Below are 27,286 nucleotides of genomic sequence, written 5' to 3'. Positions count from 1 at the left end.
CAGGGGAGTAAAAAGTGCCAGGTATGTTCAGAGTGTTTTATATGTACCGACCACTGAACCCTCAAAACCTCATGAGATTGGTGCCATTTTTTATTCCCATTTAATAACTGAGAATCTGAAGCACAGGGAGGTTGGGTAAGTTGCCCAAGGTTACACAGCTGGAAGTGGTTAACTGGATCCAAGTACAGGCAGTCTGAGTCTAGGGGTGAGCTCTTAATAACTAGAGCTGTAGTTGCTACTTCAATAGGACACACACCCCCACAAACACATTCACACAGAAGTGGAGAGGAAGCTGAGAGACCAGGAGAGGAGAGTTTATTCCCCACACTCTATTTCACTGGATTCACTTTTTATTTTCTCCTCTCTTGTGTGCTTCACTTGTTAACCTTTAGATCAAAATGTCTGTTTAAATAAAAAATGTTCAAATTGACTGAAAGCATTTGGAGTTATTTTCAAAATAGCAAAACCAAATTAGCAATTCTTAATGTATAAAATAAATATTGTGGAAATGTATATAGTTATGCCAATTTATTTTAAATAAACAAAGAAAACATATGAAAAACACTCACTCACACTGAACTAAAACATATGACCTAGTTTTTTTTCTTTATTAATCTACAAAGAAAAATATTAGAACAATTTCTGGCTAAATATCCAGAAGAGTACAGCAACTAGTCATTTGCACTATTCACTTGGAAAGAGCTTTGGAATCAATAGAAAGACTCCATAATCATGATTTATGACTCACATCTGAAGCAAATGAAGATAAATGTGTCACAGGAATTCTTTTTCTGCATTAATTATCTTGATTCCATTATACAGACACCATATTCCTTCTCTATGCATATTATCACTAAGGGCTTTTGAAAAATGCTGAACTACATTGATTGTTACATATAAGTCCACATAAATTCTAATTCATAGACTATTTCACTATACCCAATCTATATGAATGGAAGTATTACTGTCTGAAACATAATATTCTCCAAAACCTATAATAAATATTATTAAAATTAAGACTTGAGTTCTTCTATACCAGGGTCCTAAGTACTACATTTAGTGTAGCAAGTACTCTACATTTATTAATTATTAATCCAAAAAGTAATTAAATACAATTTATCAGTACAAACCTTATTTAAGAGTAACTCAGTCTTAAAGGACACTGGCGAAAAGAATACTTTTCATAACCTTTCAATGAAAAAAATGTAACATCACCATGACTAATATATACAGCTCTATATTTTAAAATATAACACTGTTTCTGAACAGTGTTATATTCTGAACAGTTTCTGAACAGTCCATGGATATCCAGCAAGAATAGAAAAAAAATAAAACAAAATCAAAAAACATCTCTCCAAAAGGTTCATAACCACTGAGAGATTCTGAGCAAGAAATTATACATGGCAGATACAGAAATAGAATGAGGGAAATTAATGACAAAAGATATTCCATACCACTTCCAGAGTCAACATGCTTTACATAATACCACTTTACTTCCTATATTTTTTCAGCTACTATTCTTGCTTCTTGTCAATTCAAATAGCTTTAAACAAACTCTAGGAAATATTATTTCTGGCAGTTATCAAAATCTACATCTCTTTCTACAAACCAAACCCCCACAAAAAATAAAAAATAAAAAATAAATATTTCCTTTTTTCTTCCCTCTCAATCTTTAAGAAACCCAAAGAACTTACACCGTAGAAAAAATTTTTTCACTCTGATTCCTGCACAATTTCACTTGACATCACAAAAGCCCAGATGCGCTTAAACAGAAGCACATCTGCATTATTGAGTAATGACAAATGTCACTCCATGGACTTTGTAATATACTCTTTATTTTTCAGTAAAACAATGATTTATTTTAAGTGATTTTAATTAATCATTAATTAGTAAAATCTGCCAAAGGGAATAGAGTTTACATGGTTATATAGAGAAAGAAATATTGCTTAATATGAAGAGCTAGTTGATAGGTGAAAGAAAAGAAGATTTTAGAACTATTGAATATTTGACAGGAAGTTGGGGGCGGGGGTTTGTGAATGTAGTTTGAAATTTTATTTTGACCTTTGAGTCAAGGCTAATTATCAAAAACAATCTCAATGCAAATTCAGTATTATTAGGTTTCAGTCTTGGCTTCTAAGATGAAAAATTTAAATATTTACATGTGTTTGATACATGCATATATTTTTAAAGATGATGAAGAGTATTTTCACAATGTATATTCTCTCTCTTTAAGAAAAATAATCATAGCTATTGATGGAGTAGAGTTAGAAACTACCTGATTCCTGGTCATCGATTAGAAATGAATGAGCAGTTTTCGTGAAACTTGTTAACTTCATTTCATTCTGTGATCATTTTTTGATTTGTCAACTTGTCTAGGTTTATTCAGTCCTAGTTATTCAATCAAACACTAATCTAGGTGCTGCTGTGAAAGTATTTCATGGATATGGTTAAAGTCAACATAGCAGTTGACTTTAAATAAGGGAGATTATCCTAGATAATCTGGGTGGGCCTGATTCATCACTTGAAAGATTTTCAAAGCAGGATTGAAGATTCCTTGCGAATAAATTCCATTTGTGAATAGCAGTTGGGCTTAGGCTGAGAGTTTCAGCCTGTCCTTCCTGGGGCCGCCTAAGGATTTGGTCACGTCACTCAGGAACATGAAAACCAATTCATCACAATGAATCTCTTAATATATACCTCTTACTTGTTCTGCTTCTCTTGTTGAACCCTGACTAATATGATTCCAAATTGGAAAACAAAACAAAACAAAAAAGCAGTAATGGAAGAGGGAAGAAAGTTGCCATTATTTATCAGCACCCCACCCCAGGCTGTGTCTACATGTACCAATAGACTCACATCTGACAAACGTATTTATGTGTGTATATAAATACATACACACAACACACACACACACACACACACACACACACACATCCCTCACATCAAAAACAGTATGTTCTCAAACACTCAAAAAACTATGTTTTTTAGACCTCAAACTTTTGACGAGATTTAGTGATTCAACTGATCAAAAGTACCAACAAAAGATAACTACACAACTGGAGACTAGGTCTCAATAGCACACTCTAAATAATAAAATAATTTGCAGAAGGAAGTAACTGCCGTATTACTTACAAGAAAGACGTTTCACAGAGTTTGACACAAACACATCTTTAGAAAACAAATACAAACATTGCCCCTAAAAAGTGATAAATGTCATTCACCCAACCAAAAGAAAAGTGGTTTTAACTTCGATAAAGTTAGTCAAATAATCCCATCACATTGATAGAACTGTGTAAATATATTTTTCAAAATTGCAAACAATAATGTATTAAACACAAGTTGCATATGGACAAATTAATTTTAAACACATCCGTTGTTTCCCTCCCTTACCTGGACTGCATATCTTGCTGGGTTTTGGCCTGACTGGCTTCGGCCTGAGGAGACGCGTGACTGACCCGCTGCTGCAGTTCCACCAAGGACTGGTAATACTGTTGTTGATGGTGTTGTTGCTGCTTGTAGCGAGACAAACTGAAAAACAGTCCTAGAATGGCTTTTAAGTTTCCATTTCTTATTTCTGTATTAAAAGGAAAATAGAAAAACAGTATCATCTGAAATGAATGTTTGTTTTGTTTTTTTACCAATGAAATTCTAGGTGCCACTCTCATAGACTAAATCTCTGAAGATAGAACGGCAACTTGATTCTCTCGGTCACAGATTAAAGCAAATATAAATTTTTGAAACATGCTAACATTTCCAGAGAGAGAAAGAGAGAGAGAGAGAGAGAGAGAGAGAGAGGATGGAGGGTACAGTGAACAAAGTTTACTTGAGTTCTGCTCTTTGCTGACCTTGAACTATGATTTTTTCTAGAGTTAGCTGCTTCTTGGAAATGGATAGGCTCTCAGCAAATGGATGGGCTCTCAGGAAATTGATAGGCTCTCAATCATTTGACTTAGCACTTTGCTTCCCTCAGAAATACACACAGCTCTTACCAACACAGCGGTGGCTATGAACCACAGAAAGCCACTTAAATGTCGGTTGTCCTGCATTACAAATACTGATGGTGTGGGTGCAGCTCATAATAGCAACTGAATTTATAGCAGTCCACATTCCTTCAAATCATGTCATAGGTATCCATTTTTAATGCTTTGATTCATTTATTTTTAATTTTTGTTACACATCAATAAATAAAAAAGATCAACTTAGTCATGACTTTAGATAATATAATTGAATAAATAAAAACGGAAATCCTAGTTCCAACACATGGCCTCCTGTGTAAATATTTCTAATGTTGAATAAAAAATTAAATGCACAAAGAAAGCAACAATCTGAGCCTAGGTTTTTCTCTTGTAGTTATAGTTTCTAAAATTAGGAAAAGAGATGGAAGTAAAACTTGAAATAAGGCTATGCAACCTGTAATCATATTTTAAATAAAACTTGCTATTGGCAATAAAATACATTCTCCTACAAGGTCAAGATTTTAGGTCTCCTTTCTGGAGTTTAGGAACATTAATAAACTATTTATATTTCTTGTTCTCTCATGGTTCCTAATGCCACACAAACTATGCAGTGGAATTATTCATACAAAATGAAGTTTGAGTTTTTCTTCTTTTTATTTCCCCCAAACCTTCCTCACAGTTGCCATATTATAGAAGAATTCACTCAATCAATATGAGGCTACAGCATTAATTTTCTCTTGTAAACCTGAATGATCGTAAAAAAGTGTTTAAAATTTTTTTGTCTTATTAGTATGTATATTTCACTAATTTAGAAAATCATTTTGAACGTTCATATATTTTTAGAAGATAAAAATCAAAAGGTTTATTTTAATAAAGGATGTCATGTGAAAAGGAAGAGATATAAAAAATCAAAACAAATGGTAACATTTCTAGCCTGTTTACAAACCACTTAGAAAGTAAAATATTATCCTGGGAGAATTTTATTCTAAGTAACAGAACCACCAGTTAGGTTTGAGCCTAAGATTTCTGGCCACTAAATGTGTAATTTAGTGATATACATCATAAAATTTAAATATAAATGATAAAAATATAAAATAAAATTTAAATAAAGAAAAAAATGGGAAATATCAATAATTCTACTAAATGTTGATTATGTTTCAAAAGCCACAGAATTCCCCTTTTCCCAAAGATAGCAACATTTAAAAAACTGAGAATTATCTAATATTTCTAGTATCTGTGGGGGAAAAGGGTTTTCAGAGCAAATTCATTGTGGTAGAAACGTTAACCAACCTAAATAGTCAAAATGTTTAACAATAGCTAGCAGAATTTTTTATATATAATTAATATTCTAATTAAAAGTGGTTGTTGATACAGGTCTGAATGAACCTTCTATTTCATAATATTAGCAACTGGTTTTTGATAACACTACTTATTTTTTTTCTAAAATATATATGTAGAAGAAAAAGATTCAGAGAAAAATGGTAAAAGCATTTCAGTCTGTTTCTACTTTTCTATATTTCAATTTTAGTGATGATCTTTTAAACCTTTAATGATTTTAAAGCCTTTACATATAACAGTTATTAGATACTGTTAGTGCTAATTATTTAAGAGCTCATGATAACTTATTTAGACTTACCAAATATTTAAACTAGGGCTACAAACTTGATCATATTATAGAAATGTTATTGATTAAAATATTGGAGCATTAATTTTACTCTTGTTACCTGCATTTAGGTTCATATATTATCCAGCATTACCTATCTATACATTCCTCTCCTTAAGACTGAAAATATGAGACGACAACCATAATAACATAAAGATGTTAACCGGCCCACCTCCCATATACTCAGTCATGTAAAGAGCAATTTTGGCAAAATATGGAACATATCTAAATAATTAAAGCATACATTCATAACCATTGCATTTATGTTTCTACTATTGTAGAAAATTTACTGCTTTCCATTACTGTATTATGTACTCCCACTTTACATTTCTTGCATTATGAAAAAAATATTTTATACATTTGGACATCATTTGTTACAAGTGTGCTTTTTCTTACCTTCAGCCGATAGACCTTGAACATTTACTCCTCTGGCTGCTAGAAAACTAAGGCAGACATCAACATTTTCAATCTGTAACATGAAAAGCAGTGAAAAAGCAACTTAGAGGATTTTAAATAAATAAATGAGCTAGAATGAAACCAGAGAGAAAGAATGAATACTTTACATTCATTTCATACTAGAGATCTTTACCAGAGTTTTACTAGAATTATTTTGGCTAAATGAAAAATGAATATAAAGATTGCATTGTCCAGTTCTGTACTCACAAACAATTCATAAAGACCTTATCAAGAATGGAATTCTTACAGATTAGCAAACCACCTACTTAACATAAAACCAGATTTTTATGATCCATAAATGAGATTGCTTCACAAATGAGTCTCATCTAAATCATCCATACAGGAGATTGTTGCTCGTGTATCTTAGAATGTTGGGATGTGGGTAATTGAGATTCACCTAGTAATATCTGACAAGCATGCTAAAAGATAAATAATACGGAAAGTTTTGATACAACACGAAAGAAATGAAGCATATTTTCATCCTTGACTATAGCAAGTCATTATTTTAAAAACTGCATTTGCATTTCTACAGTTGAGTAATTCTCTGATAAAATATAGGTATTGCCTTTGTGATTTAAAAGAGTGATATCATGGATTTTAAATAGTTTCAATATGATAATCAGCTTGTAACCACAAAATGTGACAAACAACCACCACAAAAACAAATGACCGATTTATGTTAATTCAAAAGTTTATTTCAGTATCGGCCATGGTGTTATACAGCAAAGTTAAACATCTAAGACTTTTTTTAAAGAGTATAAGAAGGCTGAATGTTCCAGTTCTGTATGGGCTTTTTGGTATTCCATAAATCTTGAAATTCTTAAGTAGGAGATTTAAAGTTAATACTTGTCAAGACATTGTTTTCTGTTCCATTATATTCTCATCAAAAGCTTTGCATGAGGCCATACAAAGTTCTGCCAATGTCCTCTCTAGCTTAGCTTCATAATAAAGTCAAATGTCTCAAAATAAATAAATAAATAAATAAATAAATAAATAAATAAAAAGAAAAAAGAGATTCAAGAATTTTTCCTTATACAAATGGACAACTATTTATGTCCTTTTGAAGATGGAATTTTGTCTAAAACTTAAATAGTAAAATTTAATGAGATGCTCTTTGCTGGAAAATGATCATAGTCAGGATAAACACAGTTGCTTTGAGAAAATTCAATTTCACAATGCTTCATTCAAAGTAAGTTTCACTGAAATTATTCTACTGAAAAAATAATTGATTAAAGATGCTAAATACAACATGACAAAACAGACTTTGTTTTGCCAATCAGTATCTGAATATCCAGTAAGGCTATGGTGCTGAAATATACTTCAAATTCTTTCTTTTCTTCACATTTCACTTTGCTACTAGAAAATAAGATTATATAAGGAAAGAAAGAAGGAGAAAAGAAGAAACGGGCCAAACTGGATTTCTATTATATCTACCTGAAGTACTCTTTTTCTTTTTTTTTAATAATCACTTTATTTTTCAATTACAGTTGACATACAATATTGCATTATTTTCAGGTGTACAATATAGTTGATTAGGCATTTATAAAATTTATGAAGTGATCACCCCGATATGTGTAGTACCCATCTGACACCATACACACTTATAACAATATTATTGAGTATATTCCCTATGCTTTACTTTACATCCCCATGACTATTTTGTAACTATCGATTTGTACTTCTTAATCCCTTCTCCTTTTTCACCTACCCCTCATTCCCCTCCCAGCTGACAACTATCAAAATATTTTCAGTATCTTTGTGTTTGTTTCTGTTTTGTTTATTTTGTTCTTTAGATTCTACATTAAGTGAATCTTTCTCTGTCTGACATACTATGCGCAGCACAATACCCTCTACACCCATCCATGTTGTTGTAGGTGGCCAGATTTCATTCTTTTTTGCGGCTGAGTAATATTCCATTGTATGTATGTGCCACATCTTTTTTTATGCGTTCATCTGTTGATGGACACTTAGGTTGCTTCCATATCTTGGCTATTGTAAATAATGCTGCAATGAACATATGGATTCATATGTCCCCTTAAAGGAGTGTTTTGGGTTTCTTCACCTAAAGACCCAGAAGTAGGATCACTGCGTCCTTCTTTGTCTCTTGTTATACAGCCTTTGTTTTAAAGTCTATTTTGCCTGGTATAAGTATTGCTACTTCAGATTTTTGTTTGTTTCCTTTTTCATGAAATATCTTTTTCCATTGCTTCTCTTTCAGTCTTTGGATCTGAAGTGAATCTCTTGTAGGTAACACATGTATGGGTCTTATTTTCTTATCCATTCAGCCACCCTATCTTTTGATTGGAACATTTAATCCGTTTACATTTAAAGTAATTGCTGATAAGTATGTAGTTATTGCCATTTTTATTATTCATATTTTTTTATCTTTTTTTCTTCTTCTTCTTTAAGAAATCCTTATAACATTTCTTGTAAAACTGATTTGGTGGTAATGAACTCCTTTAGCTTTTTCTTGTCTGGGAAGCTCTTTATCTGTCCTTCGATTCTAATTGATAGCCTTGCTGGGGAGACCACTCTTGGTTGTAGATCCTTGCTTCTCATCACTTTGAATATTTCCTGCAAATCCCTCTGGCCTGCAAAGTTTCTTCTGAAAAATCAACTGACATCCTTATAGATGCTTCCTTGGAGGTGACTATCTGCTTTTCTCTTGATGTTTTTAAGATTCTCTCTTTGTCTTTAACCTTTGGCATTTTAATTATAATGTGTCTCAGTGTGGCCTTCTCTGGGTTCGTCTTGTTTAGGACTCTCTGCACTTTCTGGGCTTGTACGTCTATTTCTTTTTCTAGGTTAAGAAAGTTTTCCATCCTTATTTCTTCAAATAGGCTTTCAATTCCTTGTTCTCTCTCTCTACTTACAGATATCCCAGGAATCCCAGCAAATGTTTGCATACTTGATGTTGGCCCAGAGGCCCTTAAACTGTTCTCATTTTTTTGGATTCTTTTTTCTTTTTGCTGTTCTGATTGGATGTTTTCTGCTATCTTAACTTCTAATTCACTGACTCAAACCTCTGCTTAATCTAATCTACTGTTGATTCCCACTAATGTATTCTTTATTTCAGTTATTTTATTCTTCATTTCTGACTGGTTCTTTTTTATGTTTCCTATCTCTTTCTTGAAGTTCTCCCTGAGATCACTGAGCATCCTTATAACTCCACATTTGATAGACTGCTTGTCTCTATTTTGTTTAATTCTTTTTCTGGAGCTTTGTTCTGTTCTTTTACTTGGGACATGTTTCTTTGTCTCCCCATTTTGATTGCCTCCCTGTGTTTGTGGTCTTATATAGTAGGTGTCCTGTGGGATCGAGTGGTACAGTCTCCCTGGTCACCTCAGTCAGGTGCTGTAGGTGTGTTTCTTGTGTGGGCTGTGTGTGCCTTCCTGTTGTATTTGAAACTTGGTTGCTCTTTGGACTTCAGTGGGAGGGATTGACCCTCAGTCTGGTTGGATGTGAGGACTGGCTATGACTACAGAGGAGAAGCTGTGGTGCAGGGGCTGACCCTATAAAGCAGGATTCGCTTTAGCAGGTCTCTGATGCCTGCCCAGTCTACCCTTTGGGTGTGTTGCCCATGGAAGCACCTGGGTGGTGCTACACCTTGGTCTAGGGCTGGCCATGAGGTGTGCCAGCCCTGTGGCCTCCTAAGACAGACGCCCCACAGGCCAACTTCAGCTGCTGCTTGTTCCCTGCCTGGGGCCACCTGGCATGAGTCAAAAAGCAATCCACAGATGGCAGCCACCTCCACTGTGCTTAGAGGTGCCTGTGATCAGCCAACCTGTGAACCAAAGCCAGCTGCTGTAAGTGCTGAACTTGGGGCTGCTCAGCATGAGATATGGGGCTCACCTAAGCCAGATGGTGCTTGTTTGGGTTTTGAGAATCTTTGAGAAATTTTAGGAAAGTCCACAGCATGAGCCAAGACAGGCTACTTGTATGGAAAAGCCACTGGAAGTGGCTTGGTTGGGCCCTCAATTTGGGTGGGGAGGGGGTCTCAGGGAATAATAATGGTGGGGTGAAAAATGTTAGCCAGGTTGATGGAGACTCAGATATGGTGGTCCCCTACGTCTGCACACCGGGAGAAGAAGCACCATAGAGAAATAATGGATTCTGCCTGTATTTCTGTCTGGGAGAAAACTGCTCCTTTAGCCCTTTCCCTTAGCCAGACAATTCAGTTCCCCATCATCTGACCCTGGTGCCTTTTGAGCTGCTGTCCCAGCATGGGAGCTCAGAGTGAGAGAGTCCATGAGCGAGTAATTCTGTGCACAGACCCTTTAAGAGGAATTCCCAGGACTATAGCCACCCTCCATCTCACTCAACCACAATCTCCACTGGTTTTCACAGCCAGAAGTTCTGGGGACTTCTCTCCTCAGCATGGAACCTTAAGCTGGGGGCCTGGTATGGGGTGAGGACCCCTTGCTCCTCTGGCGGTACCTCTGCAGCTAAGATATCCTTTCTGATTTTTAACTGCCGCATACAGGTGTAGGACCAGCCCACTCTGCATCTCCGCCCCTCCTACCAGTCTCGATGCGGGTTCTTCTGTATGTCCTTAGCTGTAAGATTTCTGTTGAGCTAGACTTCAGGCAGTTCTCAGTGGTGATTGTTCTGTAGTTTAGATGTAATGTTGATGTGGTTCTTTGAGGAGGCAAGCACAGCATTTAAACTCTACCATCTTGACCAGAAAAAAATCCACAGAGTTATTTTAAAGTTATTTTTGCCAGGTCCATTAAAGATAAATTAAAGGAACATGACAAATAATTATTATGCCTAATATTAAGACAGATAATTTAATTGAATATTTAAAAATGTTTACCTAATGTTATTAACTTCATAGAGATTATATGCCTTTTCTAGAAAGTAAGAAGACTTCTGGGCCAAACATGAAATTTACTACAAAATGTGAATATGCTATGACTACCTAAATTTTACTTACTTTTATTATACATGAAAAGACTAGTTCACTGAAAGACCCAGAAAGGGTTAATAAGCAGAATCTGCAATGAAGTTAGTAAGATATCTTTTTCAGGTTCTGTTTAAACAGCATTAAAAAAATTATATAAATAAACCGATGTCTAGAGTGGGTATTAGGGACAAACAACTCTCCCTCAACAGGCACTATAAATTACAAAGGGAAAATTAAAGGCCCCTAATAAGGAAAGAAACACGCACACACACACACGCACCAGGGGTAGCAAAAAATCGTATACAAATGGCCACTTTGCTCAACGTTGCTCAAGCAGTAGTTTGCCATAATCAGAAGTGTTTGGAAGCTGATGGTAACCACTTTGAGCACCTCTTGTAATTGCAGAAGTCAAAAGTGACTTGTATTCATTTTTTGTTATTGGTATATATTGAGTATTATAATTTTAATACAATTCTCCTTTCCTCAAATGTATATACATTTTTTGGGCACCCTCTGTATATATTTTATTTTTTTGGCACCCTCTATGTGTGTGTGTGTATATATATATATACACACACACACACACACACACATATATATATACACACACACACAGAGGGTGCCTATACACACACACACATATATATATATACACACACACACATACATATATATGTATATAGGCACCGCTGTGTGTGTATATATCTGTGTGTGTATATATATGTGTACATATATATATATATATATATTTTTTTTTTTTGGCAACCTCTATATATTTTATATATACAAAGTGTGCCAAAAAAATGTATACACATTTTAAGAAAGAAAAAAACTATTAAAATTGTAATACTCAATATATACCGATAACAAAAGATGAATACAAGTCACGTTTGTCTTTTGCAATTACAAGAGGTGCTCAAAGTGGTTACCATCAGCATCCAGACACTTCTGATTATGGCAAACTATTGCTTGAGCAATGTTGACCAAAGTGTCCACTTGTATACATTTTTTTGGCACCCCCGGTATATATCTATATATCTATATCCATATATCTATATCTATATATCTATATCTATATCTAGATATATCTATATCTATTTATATAATAAACTTTGTATTCCTTTCATATTTGTTTATCAGGAGCATTCAATATTTTGAAATATGCCATTCACTAACTATAAACACCAACAATTTGAGATAATTAATTCAGTTCCCCATTAGTAGTTATGTAACAGCAACAGAATAAGTATTTGAATACATAATTTTCAATATGACTATGAAATGATAGTTAATTAAAATTTACTTATTTATTCAACAAGGTTTATTGGCCAAAATTAATTTTCTAACAGTGTCATAACATAATAAATATAACTTAGGAAAATAATATCCCTTCCCAACTTCACTTCATGGTCCTTCTGTAAATTCAATCATGGATGTTAGTACTGTGCTATACTTTTTACATGGCAAAAAGATGTAATAAAAGAAAATAGCTTTGAGAAACTTGTTAATGCCATTTATGGGTTAGCTTCCTGATCTGAGGCATACTTGAAAATAATTCTGGAAGATTTTTTTTTTTAATTTGAAGATCTAATTGGTTTTATTAAATGACTCGTGAATGGCACAGTGTCCCATGTAGCAGCTAGGTCTTCATAGACCTAGACTTCATAACTATATAATAACATATTTTGGCTAACGATTTTTTTTATTTCAATAATTATTGCCCTATTAAACCACAATTTTTATGTGAATTAAAAACCTCTAAACCTTTTTGGTAATTACAAACATATGACTGATTTTGCCATCGACTTGAAGCAATTAAATAGTTTTATTTTTTCTCATTATGATTTGAATCAGATATCAAATAAACTATCAAAATTCAAATTGTATTTTAATACCTAATAGTCTGGGTTAAATTTTAATTAGAATGACTTCATGTACCTAAATAAACTATTTTCTAAAATTTTGACTGTGACTCATAGCCGCAGCAAAAAATACTTTGAATAGCACAACCCAATGTACACTTGCATAACTATAACAGAAACAAAAGTTTTATGGATCAATACTTATTCTTACTAAATTCAAGTCACTGTGATGCACCTGTTCTGTTTAATCTATTTAAATATCCACTTAAAATCCATCAATGGATTTTAGGATCCAATAATGGATGGTAATCCAGGATTTGAAAAACACTGCCCTACAGAGAAAAAGAACATTGCTGTCTACAGTGCTTCTTTTCGGGGTATTTACTATTCAATGGCTAATAAAAACATGGAAAATTATCCTGAGAAACAAGGTCACTGTAAGGCTATAATGCATCAGTTAACTGACTAAAAACAATATTTAAAATACTGATTTATAATCACTAAGAGTTAATTCTTAGGATACTCTAACAATTTGTGTGCTCATGCCTAATATCTGAAAAAGAATTTCACCTCTTCTTTTCAGTCTCCTTTAATTTTCTAGACTCACAAATCATTTTGAAAAAGAAAGCAACTGAGTTGAAATTTGGATAAGCCCTTTAATAAGCAACTGGTATTTGATCAGATTTAAACAATTATTTCAAAATTACTAGTTTATTACTAGTTCAAAATTAAGTCATTCTTTTCTTGATCTCTCTCTCTCTCCTCACTCCTCCTATTAGTTTTGTGGGTGTCATGTGGGGCGGCCTGGGGTGTCTCAGCTCCTGCTCCCCACACAAAAACGCAGGATATGGTGAGGCCAAAAAGGAACACCCACGGAGCCATAGGTAGGGGAGTCACACCACTATGCTCTCGCTGGCGGCTGGGTTGCAGACACAGGAAACAGGAGCCACACAATTCTCAACCCTCACTGCGCCGTATGCAGGCTCAGCCACCATCTTCTTGCTAGCCCCCACTTCTTTTTTCTGCTAGCCTAGCCACGGCAGTTATATTAGTGGCCAATGGCTCACTGGTTACAGCTGACGGCCAACTAGCCACAGCTGCTGGCCACTTGATCACAGTTGATGGCCATTTACTACCTGAGCCAGCACCTTTCTATGAGGCTGAGAGCCTGGAAACTGCTTTTTGGGGCTCTGTCCCCACAGTGGGCATATAGAGATGTTTGTTGAGTTTTCACAGGTATGTTTATTCATTCATTCAAGCATATTTTTGATATGAAGATATGTGTTGTTGAGACTTGAAGTCCCGGAAGGTAGGAACTGTGTTTTGTTGACTCATGTAATTTGGGCAACCTTGCAAGGTGCTTGGTATCTAATAGATTCTCAGTTCATACTTGAGGAAGAATGGAGGACAGGAGTGGTAGCTTATCAGTCCTTGTTCTTATGGAAGAAATGAGTGTAGAGGGGAGAAGAATGACAACAACAACAAATCATTTGATCCAGAGGCGACATGTTAGATGCTCTTTGAGATCTTTTAAAATATACTACTTCCCCGTGTTGGACCCCAGACAATAATTAGAAAGTCTGTGGGTTTGGCTGGATATCAGTTTGTTTTCAAATTTTAGTTCTTAATCTCAGTCTACCCTGCTCTCTATAGATTAAGCAAATGACTTCCTGGCAAATTTTAGTTCTTAATCTCAGTCTACCCTGCTCTCTATAGATTAAGCAAATGACTTCCTGGGATGGTCTCACACAAAGATAAGCAAAAAAGTCAACAGAAGAGTATACACTATGTGATGCTCAACTTCCATAAAATTCAAGATCAGCAAAACTAAACCATGAAAACAGAAATTAGAATAGTGATGACCTTTGGAGGGCTGTAGTATGAAAAGAGGAACCAGGGAAACAGGCATGCTGGAAGAGTCCTTTCTTTGGATCTGAGTGATGATTACACGGGTTTAAATACACATTTAAAAAGTGATGAGCTATATACTTAAGATTGCACTTCATTTTGTCTCAGTTTCTATTAGTGATTTACACTCTTCTATGTGTTTTACTTGAATTAAAAATTAAAAAAAAAGTAATATGACTGACCTCTTGTTTTGTTGAGAATAGACTCTAGGCATGCAAGGATGAAAGTATGGAAATTTGTTAGGTGGCTGTTGCAAGCAATTAAAGTGAAAGATTATGGTGTTTCAGAGAATGATGGTTGCAGTGAAGACGATGAGAAATGGTCAGATTCTGGATACATTTGGAGGGAATCTAATGGGAAGATACGGTATATGAAAACGAGAGAAATCAAGGATGACTCCAAGGTCTTTGGCCTCAGCAACTAGATGGATGAAGTCTCTATCCATTAAGATGGAAAAATACATACATAGATACAGGGAGTTAATTTTTGGACATGTTGTCTAGTCTGTTAGACATCCAAATGGAAAGTTTGAGAGGTCAGTTAGACACACGACTTGGACTTCAATTGAGAGGTTCGGGAGTAGAGATCTAAATTGGAAGTTCATCCTCAAAAGATGACAATTAAAGCCATTAGACCAGATTACGTCACCAAGGGTGTGTAAATATAAAAAGAGAAACAAATATTGAGCCCTAGGAGACTGTCACTGAAAATAAGAGGAGGAACCAACAGAGGAGACTGAGCTCTTTTTAAGCAGTAATACAAAGAAATTCTTTCTCAATTCTGTGGGCACCACATTTCTCATTTGGCTCAGGTCACAGTCACATCTGTGGACATGGACAGCTCATGGACAGTCACTCCCAGGACTGTTACTTGCCTATGATGATGTCATGCACAATTTCTTCCATTTGTGGCTTACATTTTGTTAGCGTGGAACACCTACATTGCCTCTCTTTTTCCTGTTAAATTTAAGCATGGCTAGATAACCATAAAATATTGACTGTATAAAGAAAATGAAACAAAAAATTTCTAAGTTCTAGATCATGTCAATAGTTTCAGAGTTTCAAAATTTATGGATACACCAAGCTTTGAGGGTTTTGGGGATTCTACGGAAATTCTAATTTGACCGCAGTGGCCTCAATAAAAACACAGTTTTATTAGTGTTAATCCGAAAATGAATTGCTGTGTATGTTTTTTTTATTGAAGACACTAAACAAATTCGATAGAAATTAGTCCATATTTTTAGAACTGAGTTGTTTCTATTTGTATAATTAATATTAGTACCTTGAAATACTACCATTTAATTTTGTTTATGTCCTATAAAATCAAGCCATTCATTTATTCATTCATCAAACTTTTATTAAACTTATTTATGCCTGCAATTGTGTTCAATGCTGCAGATATAAATTTTAAGACAGCCACAACCCTGGTATTTTCTAAAGAGCACTGACTGATTTCCAATATTTTTCTCTATTCCCATCAAAAATGGAAGCCATTTTTCAAAACACATTTGTTGATAGTCTAATTTCATAACTGTACATTTATCTTGACCTTGATGAGCTTGCTAAATTTGAGCATATTTATTGCTAAATCACAAATTTGGCTTCAAATGAGGACTAGAGTATTGGAAATACTTATATGTATTCATTTCAGTGTTAAATGAAATATTCCATAAAAACGTAGTGTTTGCAATTAGCACAGCTCTTTGTTGAACTCATATACTTTAAGCTGCATGTTTTATGATACTCAGCCTTTTACTATTTTTACTACAATACTGTTATAACTTACTTCGGGAAATGTAACTGCAGGCATCTTTCACAATATTAACAAAGTTATACTAAGCTTCGTCTATTCACAGATTTCTTTCACATTACTTATGGATATTTAATAAAAATTACATTTAAGTACGAAATACCTGGGTATAATTAATAGCAACTTTATAGTGTGTGATTAAATGTAAACCATGGCATCAACACTTAACAATGAATGGTAAATTCATTCTGCAACTATTGGCTGTTTATTATGGGCAAAGAGCTCTGCCAGATGGTGAAGGGATATAAAAATGAATTGTAAGGTGTTTACCTTTGTGAGCTTGTAAAATTGCTGAAGAGACAAAACCAATTCATAAATTACCACAATACAAGGCATAATATGATAAATTCCAAAAGAGAATTACAAACAACACTGTATGGCAGTGTAGAGAATGAACTTATCAATTTAAATACAGATCTGGGGAAAGCTTCACAGAAGAGTCATTTGGACTAAGGCTAAGGCCGATTTTGATAAGGTTAGACAAGCCTCAGTAGGAGGGGCGGGCATGTCTATCAGAGCAACCCAAAGCAAAATGAATTGCTCACAAAAATGTTTGAGAATAGATCATGCTCATCTTTACTTTCTGAAATTATATTTACAGAGCTGAATTTATCCTGGAGTTGCAAAAGCTCTGTTGCCCCGTGGATTCACTAAAACCACTGCAATACAAAAAGTTAAATTATCGTAAACAAGGTAGCAGGCCTAATACTTCACAGACTGAGTTCTCTCTACAGACAGCCTGCATCCTGGTTAGGGCATATCTGAGGCAGTAGGTACTGCTGTTGAGTCATATATAGAGACTGTCTAGAAGAATATAAACCAATCTAAGCTCCCTCTGGATGCCGGATTTTGTGACTTGTACCATTTCTGATTAACTATACTTTCAATTTTTCATGATAAACTTGTACTGTTAGTTTCATTATATAAATTATTTAAATAAATGTAATTTCAGCCAAAAAACAAACAAAAAAACCTCAAAATAGGTAAGATGGCTCAGTTTGAGCAAACTCCCATCCTATCATAGAAGTGAAATAATAATACAGATTTTAGCCAGAGATTTTAATGAGATATGAAGTTGTCTGGCAAATTAAAATAAAATGCAGTGGTATTTCTGCATTGGTTAAAATTCTTAAAACGTTGCTTTTCATTCATGCACTTAATAATTATGAAAGACATGGAGAAGCCCTTTAAAATACATAATTTTATAGGAGAGAGAGATAATTCCAATGTAATACAATAAATGTTATGGCCAGAGAAACACAGACACAGAGAAGGGTCTATTTCTGATCAGAGATCAAGGGGCTAGAAAAGAAGTAACTTATTAGTAACTAAGATTTATCTAACACAGTTACAAAGATACCGTCTCCTGAGGTTGCCATTACTGTACCACTTTACAAAGAGAAAATTTTTGGTCAGAGTATTAAATTGACAAGCTAAAGGTCACACAGAGAGAATATGTCAAAACCTGAGCCCATGTCATTAACCCCCCGATTTTTCAGCTTCAAAGGAAGTCTGAGTTACTCCCTGAAAGGTTAGGAAGAGTTAACCAAATAAGAGGATGTGGTGTGACGTGAACTCAAGAAAGGAACACTACGCGAACTGGTGGTGGTTGAGAAACATCATAGGTTAAAGGACCTGCCAGGAATTCAGAGACACTGGAAATACTGAGAGCTGAACCTCACTTAAATCTTTCTCCATAACATCCTTGTTTACCGGTATGAAAATAGACCACTCCAAAGGCTATAGCCTTCAATCAATTTGAAGAACCTATGGAGGAGGAGAAATCAGGCAGAGGAAACTCCAGAAGCAAGAATCCTGAAATCTGGAGAACAGTAGTGGCAGGAGACTAGGCCACAGATACAAACGGGGCTAGATAAGGAACATCCTCCATGCCCTGCTTGATCTTACAGTGCAGGGAGCTAATGGTATGTTTTAAGTAACTCTAAAAGTAATCTGGCCGAGACGCAAATAAGCATGAGACCAAATAGTGCTTCTTCCACTTACTAAATAGGAACACAGGCGGCCTCCATGAGACCCAGTTTTTTTGTAGGTTTGCTGTGATGACTAAGTGAAAAATGCAAGCAATGCAGCTAGCACAGTACTGGATATAAACGGTTGCCATTCAATCAATAGGTGAATCAATAAGTGATGCTGATATTGCTGAACTCTCAGGTCTATCTCTAAAATTTATTATTTCTGTGCTATGATTTCACAATAGTATACATTTGAATCAAATCAAGTGGGCAATATGATTTAAATGTAACCAGACATGTCATGAATTGTTGTCTGTGTCCATCCACACAAGTCAGTTTAATTTAATTGATATTAAAATCATTTAAATATAATATCATCAAGCTATATTATCTTGGACATGTCAACTGATTTTTAAGTAATTTATCTCATCAAAGACTTTTTCTAATGGTTGTACTGAGATCAAGTGAACAATATTCCCACTATTTCTTTTCCTTTTTCTCTCTTTATAGAATAAGTAATTTTTATGACGTTATTTAGTCATCATAGGTTTTTAAGTTAAGAATATTACAGTTCATATTTAAAATGGCCTCATATCTTAGTATATTATTTTCCAAAATAGGGTTTTAAAAATTGTTCTACTGTTATGTATTTTACCACTGAGTATTGCAAGTGGTCATTTTCTACTAAATTTCAAGAGGGGAGATGCAAAACATGTAGTAGTAAGTTCTTTTATTTAAGAAACTAGATTATTGATGGTAATAAAAACTAAAATCATGAAAGGATTGTTACAAAATATGTTTTCTAATACTAAGTATGATTTTATTTTTTGTTTATTGGGATACTGGCCTATCAGTAGGAAACAATTTACAGCATTTTAAGTTGCTATTAAAAATCAGGATAAAGAGCATAAAATATTTAAGAAAGTGGTTGATAGTCAAATACATAGTAAACATATTAACATTTCTCAATGGTTATTATACGTACATATATAAAGGTTGTGAATTTCCCTCAAAAAATTATATTTTCTCTCCAAAAAGAAAGAAAAAAAATGTACATGGAATCTGGAATCCAACCCAAAATTAATTACTTCTATTTCTATTTGTCCTATTTGGCACAAACCAATTTAAATATGATTCTCCTAAGAAAAAAATTTAAACTATTTATTCTATACTATAAAGTTAATGCAGAAATGCTATCTGGTATTTTCAACATTTATTTTATTTTTGAATGGCATACCCATAAAAATATAATGTCCATGTTGCTGTTGTTTTTCTTTACAAATTAGATTTAATGTATTTTAGGAAATTGCTTTCTCATTTTACTATGAATGTACTTTTTAAAAGCTATGAAGATCAAAAACCCAAATACATCTCTCATATAGAATATTGAGCAGAAACCACGGTCTTTGGTGTTTTGTGAAATCAATCTAGCAAGTCAGAGTTCCAATGGACTTTAGAGTTCATCAATCTCATTTCCTCATTGCAGAAATGCGCAGAGATTTTGAGCATTTTACTGAATTCTTTTTCTTGGGTCACATAATCAAAATTCGAATTCCAGTGACCACTGTCCTTTCAACACGACACGCTTCCTCTCAATATCCCCATGTTATTTCAATCACTTCATTTGAACTTTCTATTACTAGTATACAGAGTAACTTCTAGAGACAAACTCAGTTTTAATAATCAGTGATATTCCAATAACTTAAATGTAAATTTCCTAACGCTACTAGTTTTTGCTTATTCTTCCAAAGTTGGAACCTATATGAAAGGAATGAAATCACTAAAGAAACTACAAACTAGAGATTTTCATTTAATATTTTGTTAGAGATCAGAGCTCTATTTGTAGCAAAGCATTTGTCTTCAGAAGCTATCTTTTTCTAGCCATTCCAGAAGATGAACAGTTTCAAAAATGGCAGGGGATCATGTGAATGGACTAACTTAGTAATATTCCACTCCTGTGAGTCATAGCACGACACTCCTACAGTATGCCATTTATATGATTTTATTAAACCTTTAAGAGCATTCCAGTATTTTATCTCTTCCCTATTTGGTTAGGAATCTCATCTTCTTATCTTACGTAAATAGATCTTTTGAAAGATTAGCAATTACAAGCAATGGCTGGAAGAAATAAAATTTTAAAGGACAGTAGGAAAAAGCAGGGGCTACTTTTACCATCGAGAGTAGTTTCACTGGTCTAGATAACTGTAAACTACAGGAATGGAATACAGATGCCTGTGAAATCTATCATGGTAGATTGTCTACCTACCACATCGAGAATGGCTGTCATTCTAGAAGTCACAAGCCTGTGGCTCATGGAATCAGAGCATAAGAGCAGACTGAAACCCAATTTTCCATCTTCTAGGAACAAAAAAAGGTAAGAGGCAGAAGAATTCCAAAAATCCTCATATCAGCAAATTTTAAATAACAGGATATGACGGAAAACAAGGCTGACGATTGTGGCTGAAAACCACTGAGCTACTAGGGTGAGAAAAACAGTGGAAGCAGCAAAGAGGAAGACCAGCCTGTGAACCACATTTGCCAGATCCTTGGCCATACCACATAATCTAATTCTTGGCTTGCAACTATTTTACATCATTAAATGTCCTAATCCCTCTATGCACTTGTGAAGATCCCTAAATATAATGGCCTATTTTAAAATAAAGAAAAATGTGTTTTCAAAACAACTTTTCCCCTACATGTCTTACATTTTTGTCTAAGAAGCCTGCACTTGTGCCTCTGCATTTCAAATATATGTTGGGCATATTTTTCTGCTATTTTTAATCTTCTGGGCATTCTGGACATTCCAGGTATTTATAGTTTACTAATTTACTTCCTTGTGTAATCTCACCAAAGTTTGGCATGCAGCATATATTTTGAATCCTGATACCACCCACCTAGAAATCATTTAACAGGTGCTGCACATATTAGTAACTTCGTCTTTGGATAAGGTTAAATATAGTGTGGAATAAGCTCCTACAAACTAAGGTTTTAGTCATGACTTAGAATAAATATGAATCACGATCTTTCAATAACCATGTTAATAAATTAATGAAATGACAAGTTCATGTTTTTCTTAAATATGTACTCGTTGGTCCATGTTATTTGAAAGAATTATTATAACATTTTTATCTATTATTAGATGCTATAATTGATTTTTTTTTTCTTTCTACAGTAAGATAACCATTAGAGAATTTCATGGAAATGAGTACATTAGTATTACCTAATATTTGAAGTCATTATCATATTGATTTGAATTCCTCTATGTAATCCACTTTAAAATACCCGTATCTTCACACAGTTATATCCCATTATGACATAGCACAAAGGAAAGCGTACCCCCATTCTTTTCCAACATTAAATATTCCACACAGACTTCAAATTTCCTCCTCTGCCACTTGCTATAGCACTTGGTGTCATCACTTGTCTCTCTTTTCCCTTGAATTCTCCTCTTTCCCTACTGCTTCCTCCTTCTCTACCTACTTCCCCCATTCCAAAAAGTCTTGTCACCCTATCTTGCTTTCGAACTATGTTAACATATATATATATATATATATATATATATATATATATATATATATATATATAATTTTTGCTTATTCATATATATATATATATATATATATATATATATATATATATATATATTCTTCTCCTCAACAGGAAACTCCTAGAAAGATTATTCAAGACTCAATAGATATCTACACCCCTCAGTTACTCCTTAACACATGATCACTCTATAGAAGATGTTTACATAAAGGTCATTGATGCCTGTCTAATTACTCGAACAAACTTCCTCTTTCCAGTATACGAACTTGTTGGCGATGGAGCATTCGACAGCATCTGTCACGTATGCACATCTTACTTTGCCCTATCTCACTGGTTAGTCCCCGTACTATAGCTTAAGCTCCCATAGCTACCCTAAGGATTAACAATCCGTATCTGTTGATCCACTCTCTCAGTGATGGTCTCACTCTCTCACCACTCTTTTGCTTTTCTGACTCCTACACATCTGTTCATCACAAACATATCCATATTCCCCAGTTGAGAACTTCAGCTTTCTTCCCTTCTGACTTTACACATACCTCCTGTGAGATCTCATCCTCATCCATGCCTTCAATCATTATCTATTCACTAGGTATATTCTAACCAATACCTTACTTCTGACCTTCAGAAACACATGCCGAAATGCCTGAAGTCACATCCTACTTGACAGGCCAATGGATACCTCAAATTCTACTTGTCAAAATATGAATTTGTCGTCCTCTGTCCTCCACCTTTTAGCCTGTTTTCTCCCCCTCTTAATCATCTTGTTTAGGTAACCACTTACCCGTTCAGGCGAAGAAATCAGGGACCATTTTTTACTCCCTGCACTCTTCATCTCTTATATCCAATTAGAGACCAACACTTACGAATTTTACAATTCCCAGAAAGCATCTAGGGTGACCTTTTTAAAATATATACATTGGATCGTGCCATAATCCAGCTTTAACACTTTCCAAAAGCTCCTCAACCAACAAACAATAACACACAAACTCATGACTTTGGTCCTACATGATGAGACTTTTAGAGTCCCCTCCAAACACTGTGTTCTAAACACTGTGCTGAAACCACAGTGGTCTTCTATCTGTTTCTGCAATACACCAAGCTCATTCCTTCAATAGTGTTGCATAGGAAGAAAAAAGAACAGTCCCTTTGTTCTTCCTATGCAACACTATTGCTTTTATTAATTTAAATATTTGCTCCTGTGATCCTCAAGTGTCCCAATACCTGCTACCTTAGGTGCTCAGATAGTATTAGCTAAATATGAACTGCCTGACTATTACAGGAATCCATCAACATATTGCACGTTCATACCACAAGAGAGCTTCTATTCATAAAGGCTTAAAATAACCCAAAAAATTCAAATCTGAAATTTAAATAAAGACAATTGGTGTCTAGAAATAGTAGCAGACCTAATTTTACCATACCTTGTGTTATTAAACACAACCAGCAGCTAAAGACCTTAAAAGATCAGATATACAAAAATATATGGTCAAAGGAGTCCCATGAGTAAGGACAGCACTCACTTAGGTACTAACACAGCACCTCTCAGTTGTTATGCAAAAAAGAAACAGGCAACATCCTGTTTGGAATAGGTACATAAAATTCATAAGCCTAGTCATGCTACTTTAAGTTTCTTTTCTCTACTCTCTTGTCTCAGTTAAAATCCGGAATTTTTATTCATTCATAACATAGTGCTAATGCCAATTAAGAACAGAGGCAAAAATAATTCAACCAGAAAAGTTACTTTTAAGTCATATGTCTTCTTCTGAGTCAACATATTGAGGGCTTGCCAATATTATTCAAAGTTCAACCACATCAGAAAAAATTGGGATCCAAGTCATTCTTACTCAAAATCCAATGTGACTCCGACTAATACTTTTTGGCTGGACAAACTACCTCTTTACAGTATTTGCACTTCTTAGGCTTTGATTTTTCTTTTCTTTTTTTAATTATTTTTATCAAAAGCAGAAATATCAATATGACATGCATACTAGATGTTACATGACATGTGGTGGCTAACAAGGAGTAAGAAGTAATAAAAAAATTATCAGTCAGATACTTATGAGGATATTCTCATGAATTTGTAGAATCTTTGGTGTAGCTGTTTCAGATCGGTATCCAAGGACTGCATCTCTATTCAGTTAGTAGTTTTGGAGGGGGTTTTTGTTTTGTTTTTTTGTGTTTTAATCTCCTGTCAGAAAGTTTCACTTGGCTATTTGTCAAATTCCCGGTAATCAGAATCAAATTGGAATGAGAGCAGAGAAGGTAAGAGTTTTTGTATCTAACACCTCCTTTAATGGTTGAAACAATGAAAGCAAAACCAACAGCACTGGGTTTAAGAAACATAATATATGATATCCAGGGACTTTAGAGCTTTTCAATGTATAAAGCCCTAAAAATCTTTTAATAGGTATCAACTCATGAATGTGCTCTTTGTAAAGTTTGCAGTAATACTACTCCACATTTCCATACCAGTTTAAGTAGTAAAGAATGTTCATAATTTTATTTTATTATCATATTCTATTTAGCGTTTATTTTTCAGATGAGAACGCTGAGGCTCAGAGAGGTTACATGTCTTTCCCAACCTCACACAGATTTTATTGTAGCAGGGTCTGAAGGTTTTATAATTCCTGTCAGTAAAACTTCAAAAAACAACTACAATTAATTTCCATAGATTCATGCTTGTGTCCAGAGTAATTAAATCAGGAAGTTTCCTTAAAACTTAAGTATTTTATGGAGTCTTTCTTTATAGTGATTTTTTCCAGAGCAGGTACACATACATGACATTGTTAAGAGGTCCTTAAAATGAATGTTAAATACACACACACACACACACACACACCCCTGATGTGCTAGTTAACCACGCTTTAAAAATGAATTCCTTTTACCATTTTGGATTTCAGTTTTCTTACATTAAGGAAAGCAGGTCAGCAGGTCAAAAAAGTCCACATATTTTTTCATTTTTCCAGTCTCTGACAATTAAGAACTCATAACGTTTATATGAAATGTCTATTCTGTGCTAACATGAGTTCCAAAGGAAGTGTTATATTGTGGATTTTGGCTACCATCCTGATTATATCTGCTGATGTAAGTTGAGTAAAGGCATTTTGTGTTCTAGGTTACCCTATAAAATTAGCTTGTGAATATTTAATTAAGAAGGGGGTGAGGTTTTTATTTCAGCAGTTTATCAATCTATGATTTTATTGTAATACTCAATGTTTTACCAGTCGGTAAAGATGAGAGAAGACTGAGGGGAAGACAGACCTCTAGATGGAAGCCTTTCCGGAAAAGCATGTCTCACAATTAGTCACTGCTCAGCAGGCCCCCAGCAACGTGACTTTAGAGCTATTTCCCAAAGTGCGGAAGAAGCCATGTGTTTACACTGGACTTGGTTATGAACAAAGAAAATACTATTTATGTATTTTAAAAATACACATGGAAAGTTCTATTCTTCAAGCCAGTTGTTCAGACTAAAAGGCTCCAGTTAAAATTGGAAATGGGTTTTATTGCCCCCAAGACCAGTGTTAAATTATTCAGACATCAGAACAAAAAAGACGTCCAGGATGGGCTTAAAAAACCTGGAGATACGAGTATGTTACTCAGGAGTCAGACATATTGAACTGTATTGATGCTACCACGTGTTCATAAATTACATCCAAATCATCATAGGATATAATGGGATTCCATGGCTTCTTAAACAAACAGGAAGTCATGCAAAAGAATTTTCTAGTCCATTTACAAAGGCAGTTGAATCTGGAAGTGAAGATAAGCATTATATTTAGAATAAATATGATTCTTACCATCTGAGATTGACTCCTAGGACATCCATTGATATCTTCAACTTTTTCATTTGCTAAAGCCAAGAAATAAAATAAAAGAGAGAAAAAAAGAATGACATGCTTAAGCAATGAAGTGAAACACACACAAAAAAGGAGACTAAGAAAAAACAAAACAAAAACACTAAGCAAAATGCTCCTGCTCCATTCACTCTGTCTCCCAAGCCTTGTACAAGAGGACACACTTGTTAGCAGACTCCAATTCCATATGCACAAATCAGGCAAAAAAAAAGAGAGAGTGAGTGAGAAGGAAGTTGCTGCTAATTCTTTTGCCTGTGCCAAATGACTGCTGACATGAAACCTTTCACAATTGTCACTGCTGGATCAGGATACAGTTTCAAGGAATCTCCAAGTATATGAGTTGCTGCAGCTAATGAAATGCACACATGGGAGACATATGGTTTCATGAAGCGTTCATTTCTGACAATTCAGTGTATGTAAAGATACAGTTCTAACTATTTAAAAGTATGGCCAAAACGCCCTTTTCAAACATTCTCACATAAACATTTTTAATTAAATCATGGGAGGGCTACATGAATCTCAGAGACACATGGACCGAGTTTGTATGAATTCCACTTAAACTGTATTTTACCAAAAGGGGTGCGAGCAGAGACTTTCATGGTTTCTCTGAGGGCAGGTCTTACCGATGATCTGGATGATTTCGGCTAGCAGTACTCCGTCTGCGATGTCTTGTTGCAAATCCTTGATCAGCCGCTTGTGGCCCGATTTTGCTAGGTAGTGGTTGGCCCAGTCGGTGTAAATCTGTTTAACAGAGGGAGGGAAGAAGTGAAATGGGATGAGGGATAAGAGAGATAATAAAAATGCTTAAGACAAATGTTGCATTCAAAGGGAAGCTATTCTGGATCACATTCCAGCTTAAGAAGTCATGGCTCAAAAGGAAATAGTTGTAAAATAATTTTTAAACAGCTCTTTGCCCCCACTTATCTCTTGTTTCAAAGGGGGATGATTCACTCTCTTTCAAAACCAGGGACCAGTCACTTGTGACACAGCAAAACCTCTTCCTTCCCAAATGACTCCTGTTTGCATATCAGTTTGGATTTCACTCTCTTTCCCCTGGCTCTATCATATTGTAAATAATCCTGCATATCTTTGTAGAAGGAAGCCACCTGGACTGACTTCTACAGAAAACGTACTATAAAAATTTGTGTTTCTCTGAGAAGACTTTATTAAATTTGTCACATGCGATACTGTATGTGACAGTATTTTGGCATCATTTTATGAAATAATTGCAGATGCCTATGATATTTTATTTGGACTGTCATCTCCCATTTCAGTCTCTTGAAATATGTTTATATAAGAGATAGAGGACGCAAATGCAGTTATTACATACAAATGACAATACAGAATTGAAGA

At 34.6% G+C, this 27,286-nt stretch overlaps 1 protein-coding gene across 10 annotated transcripts in view; it reads right to left on the bottom strand.

The window, feature by feature from the left end:
- NAV3 (neuron navigator 3) overlaps window positions 1-27,286 on the bottom strand; it is a 770,226-nt gene that overhangs the window by 214,568 nt on the left and 528,372 nt on the right. For all 10 annotated transcript variants that reach the window (XM_033117411.1, XM_033117412.1, XM_033117414.1 and 7 more), the window contains 4 exons: window positions 26,557-26,674; window positions 25,877-25,929; window positions 6,016-6,088; window positions 3,391-3,574 (listed from right to left, as the gene is read on the bottom strand). In XM_033117411.1, coding sequence (XP_032973302.1) covers window positions 3,391-3,574; window positions 6,016-6,088; window positions 25,877-25,929; window positions 26,557-26,674 — 428 coding nt within the window. The remainder of the gene's footprint in view (window positions 1-3,390; window positions 3,575-6,015; window positions 6,089-25,876; window positions 25,930-26,556; window positions 26,675-27,286) is intronic.

This window comes from Rhinolophus ferrumequinum, chromosome 10, assembly GCF_004115265.2.
Source record: "Rhinolophus ferrumequinum isolate MPI-CBG mRhiFer1 chromosome 10, mRhiFer1_v1.p, whole genome shotgun sequence".
Lineage (NCBI taxonomy): Eukaryota > Metazoa > Chordata > Mammalia > Chiroptera > Rhinolophidae > Rhinolophus > Rhinolophus ferrumequinum.
The sequence above is the reverse complement of the archived record's forward strand: the minus strand, read 5'-3'. Positions and strand labels throughout refer to the sequence as shown.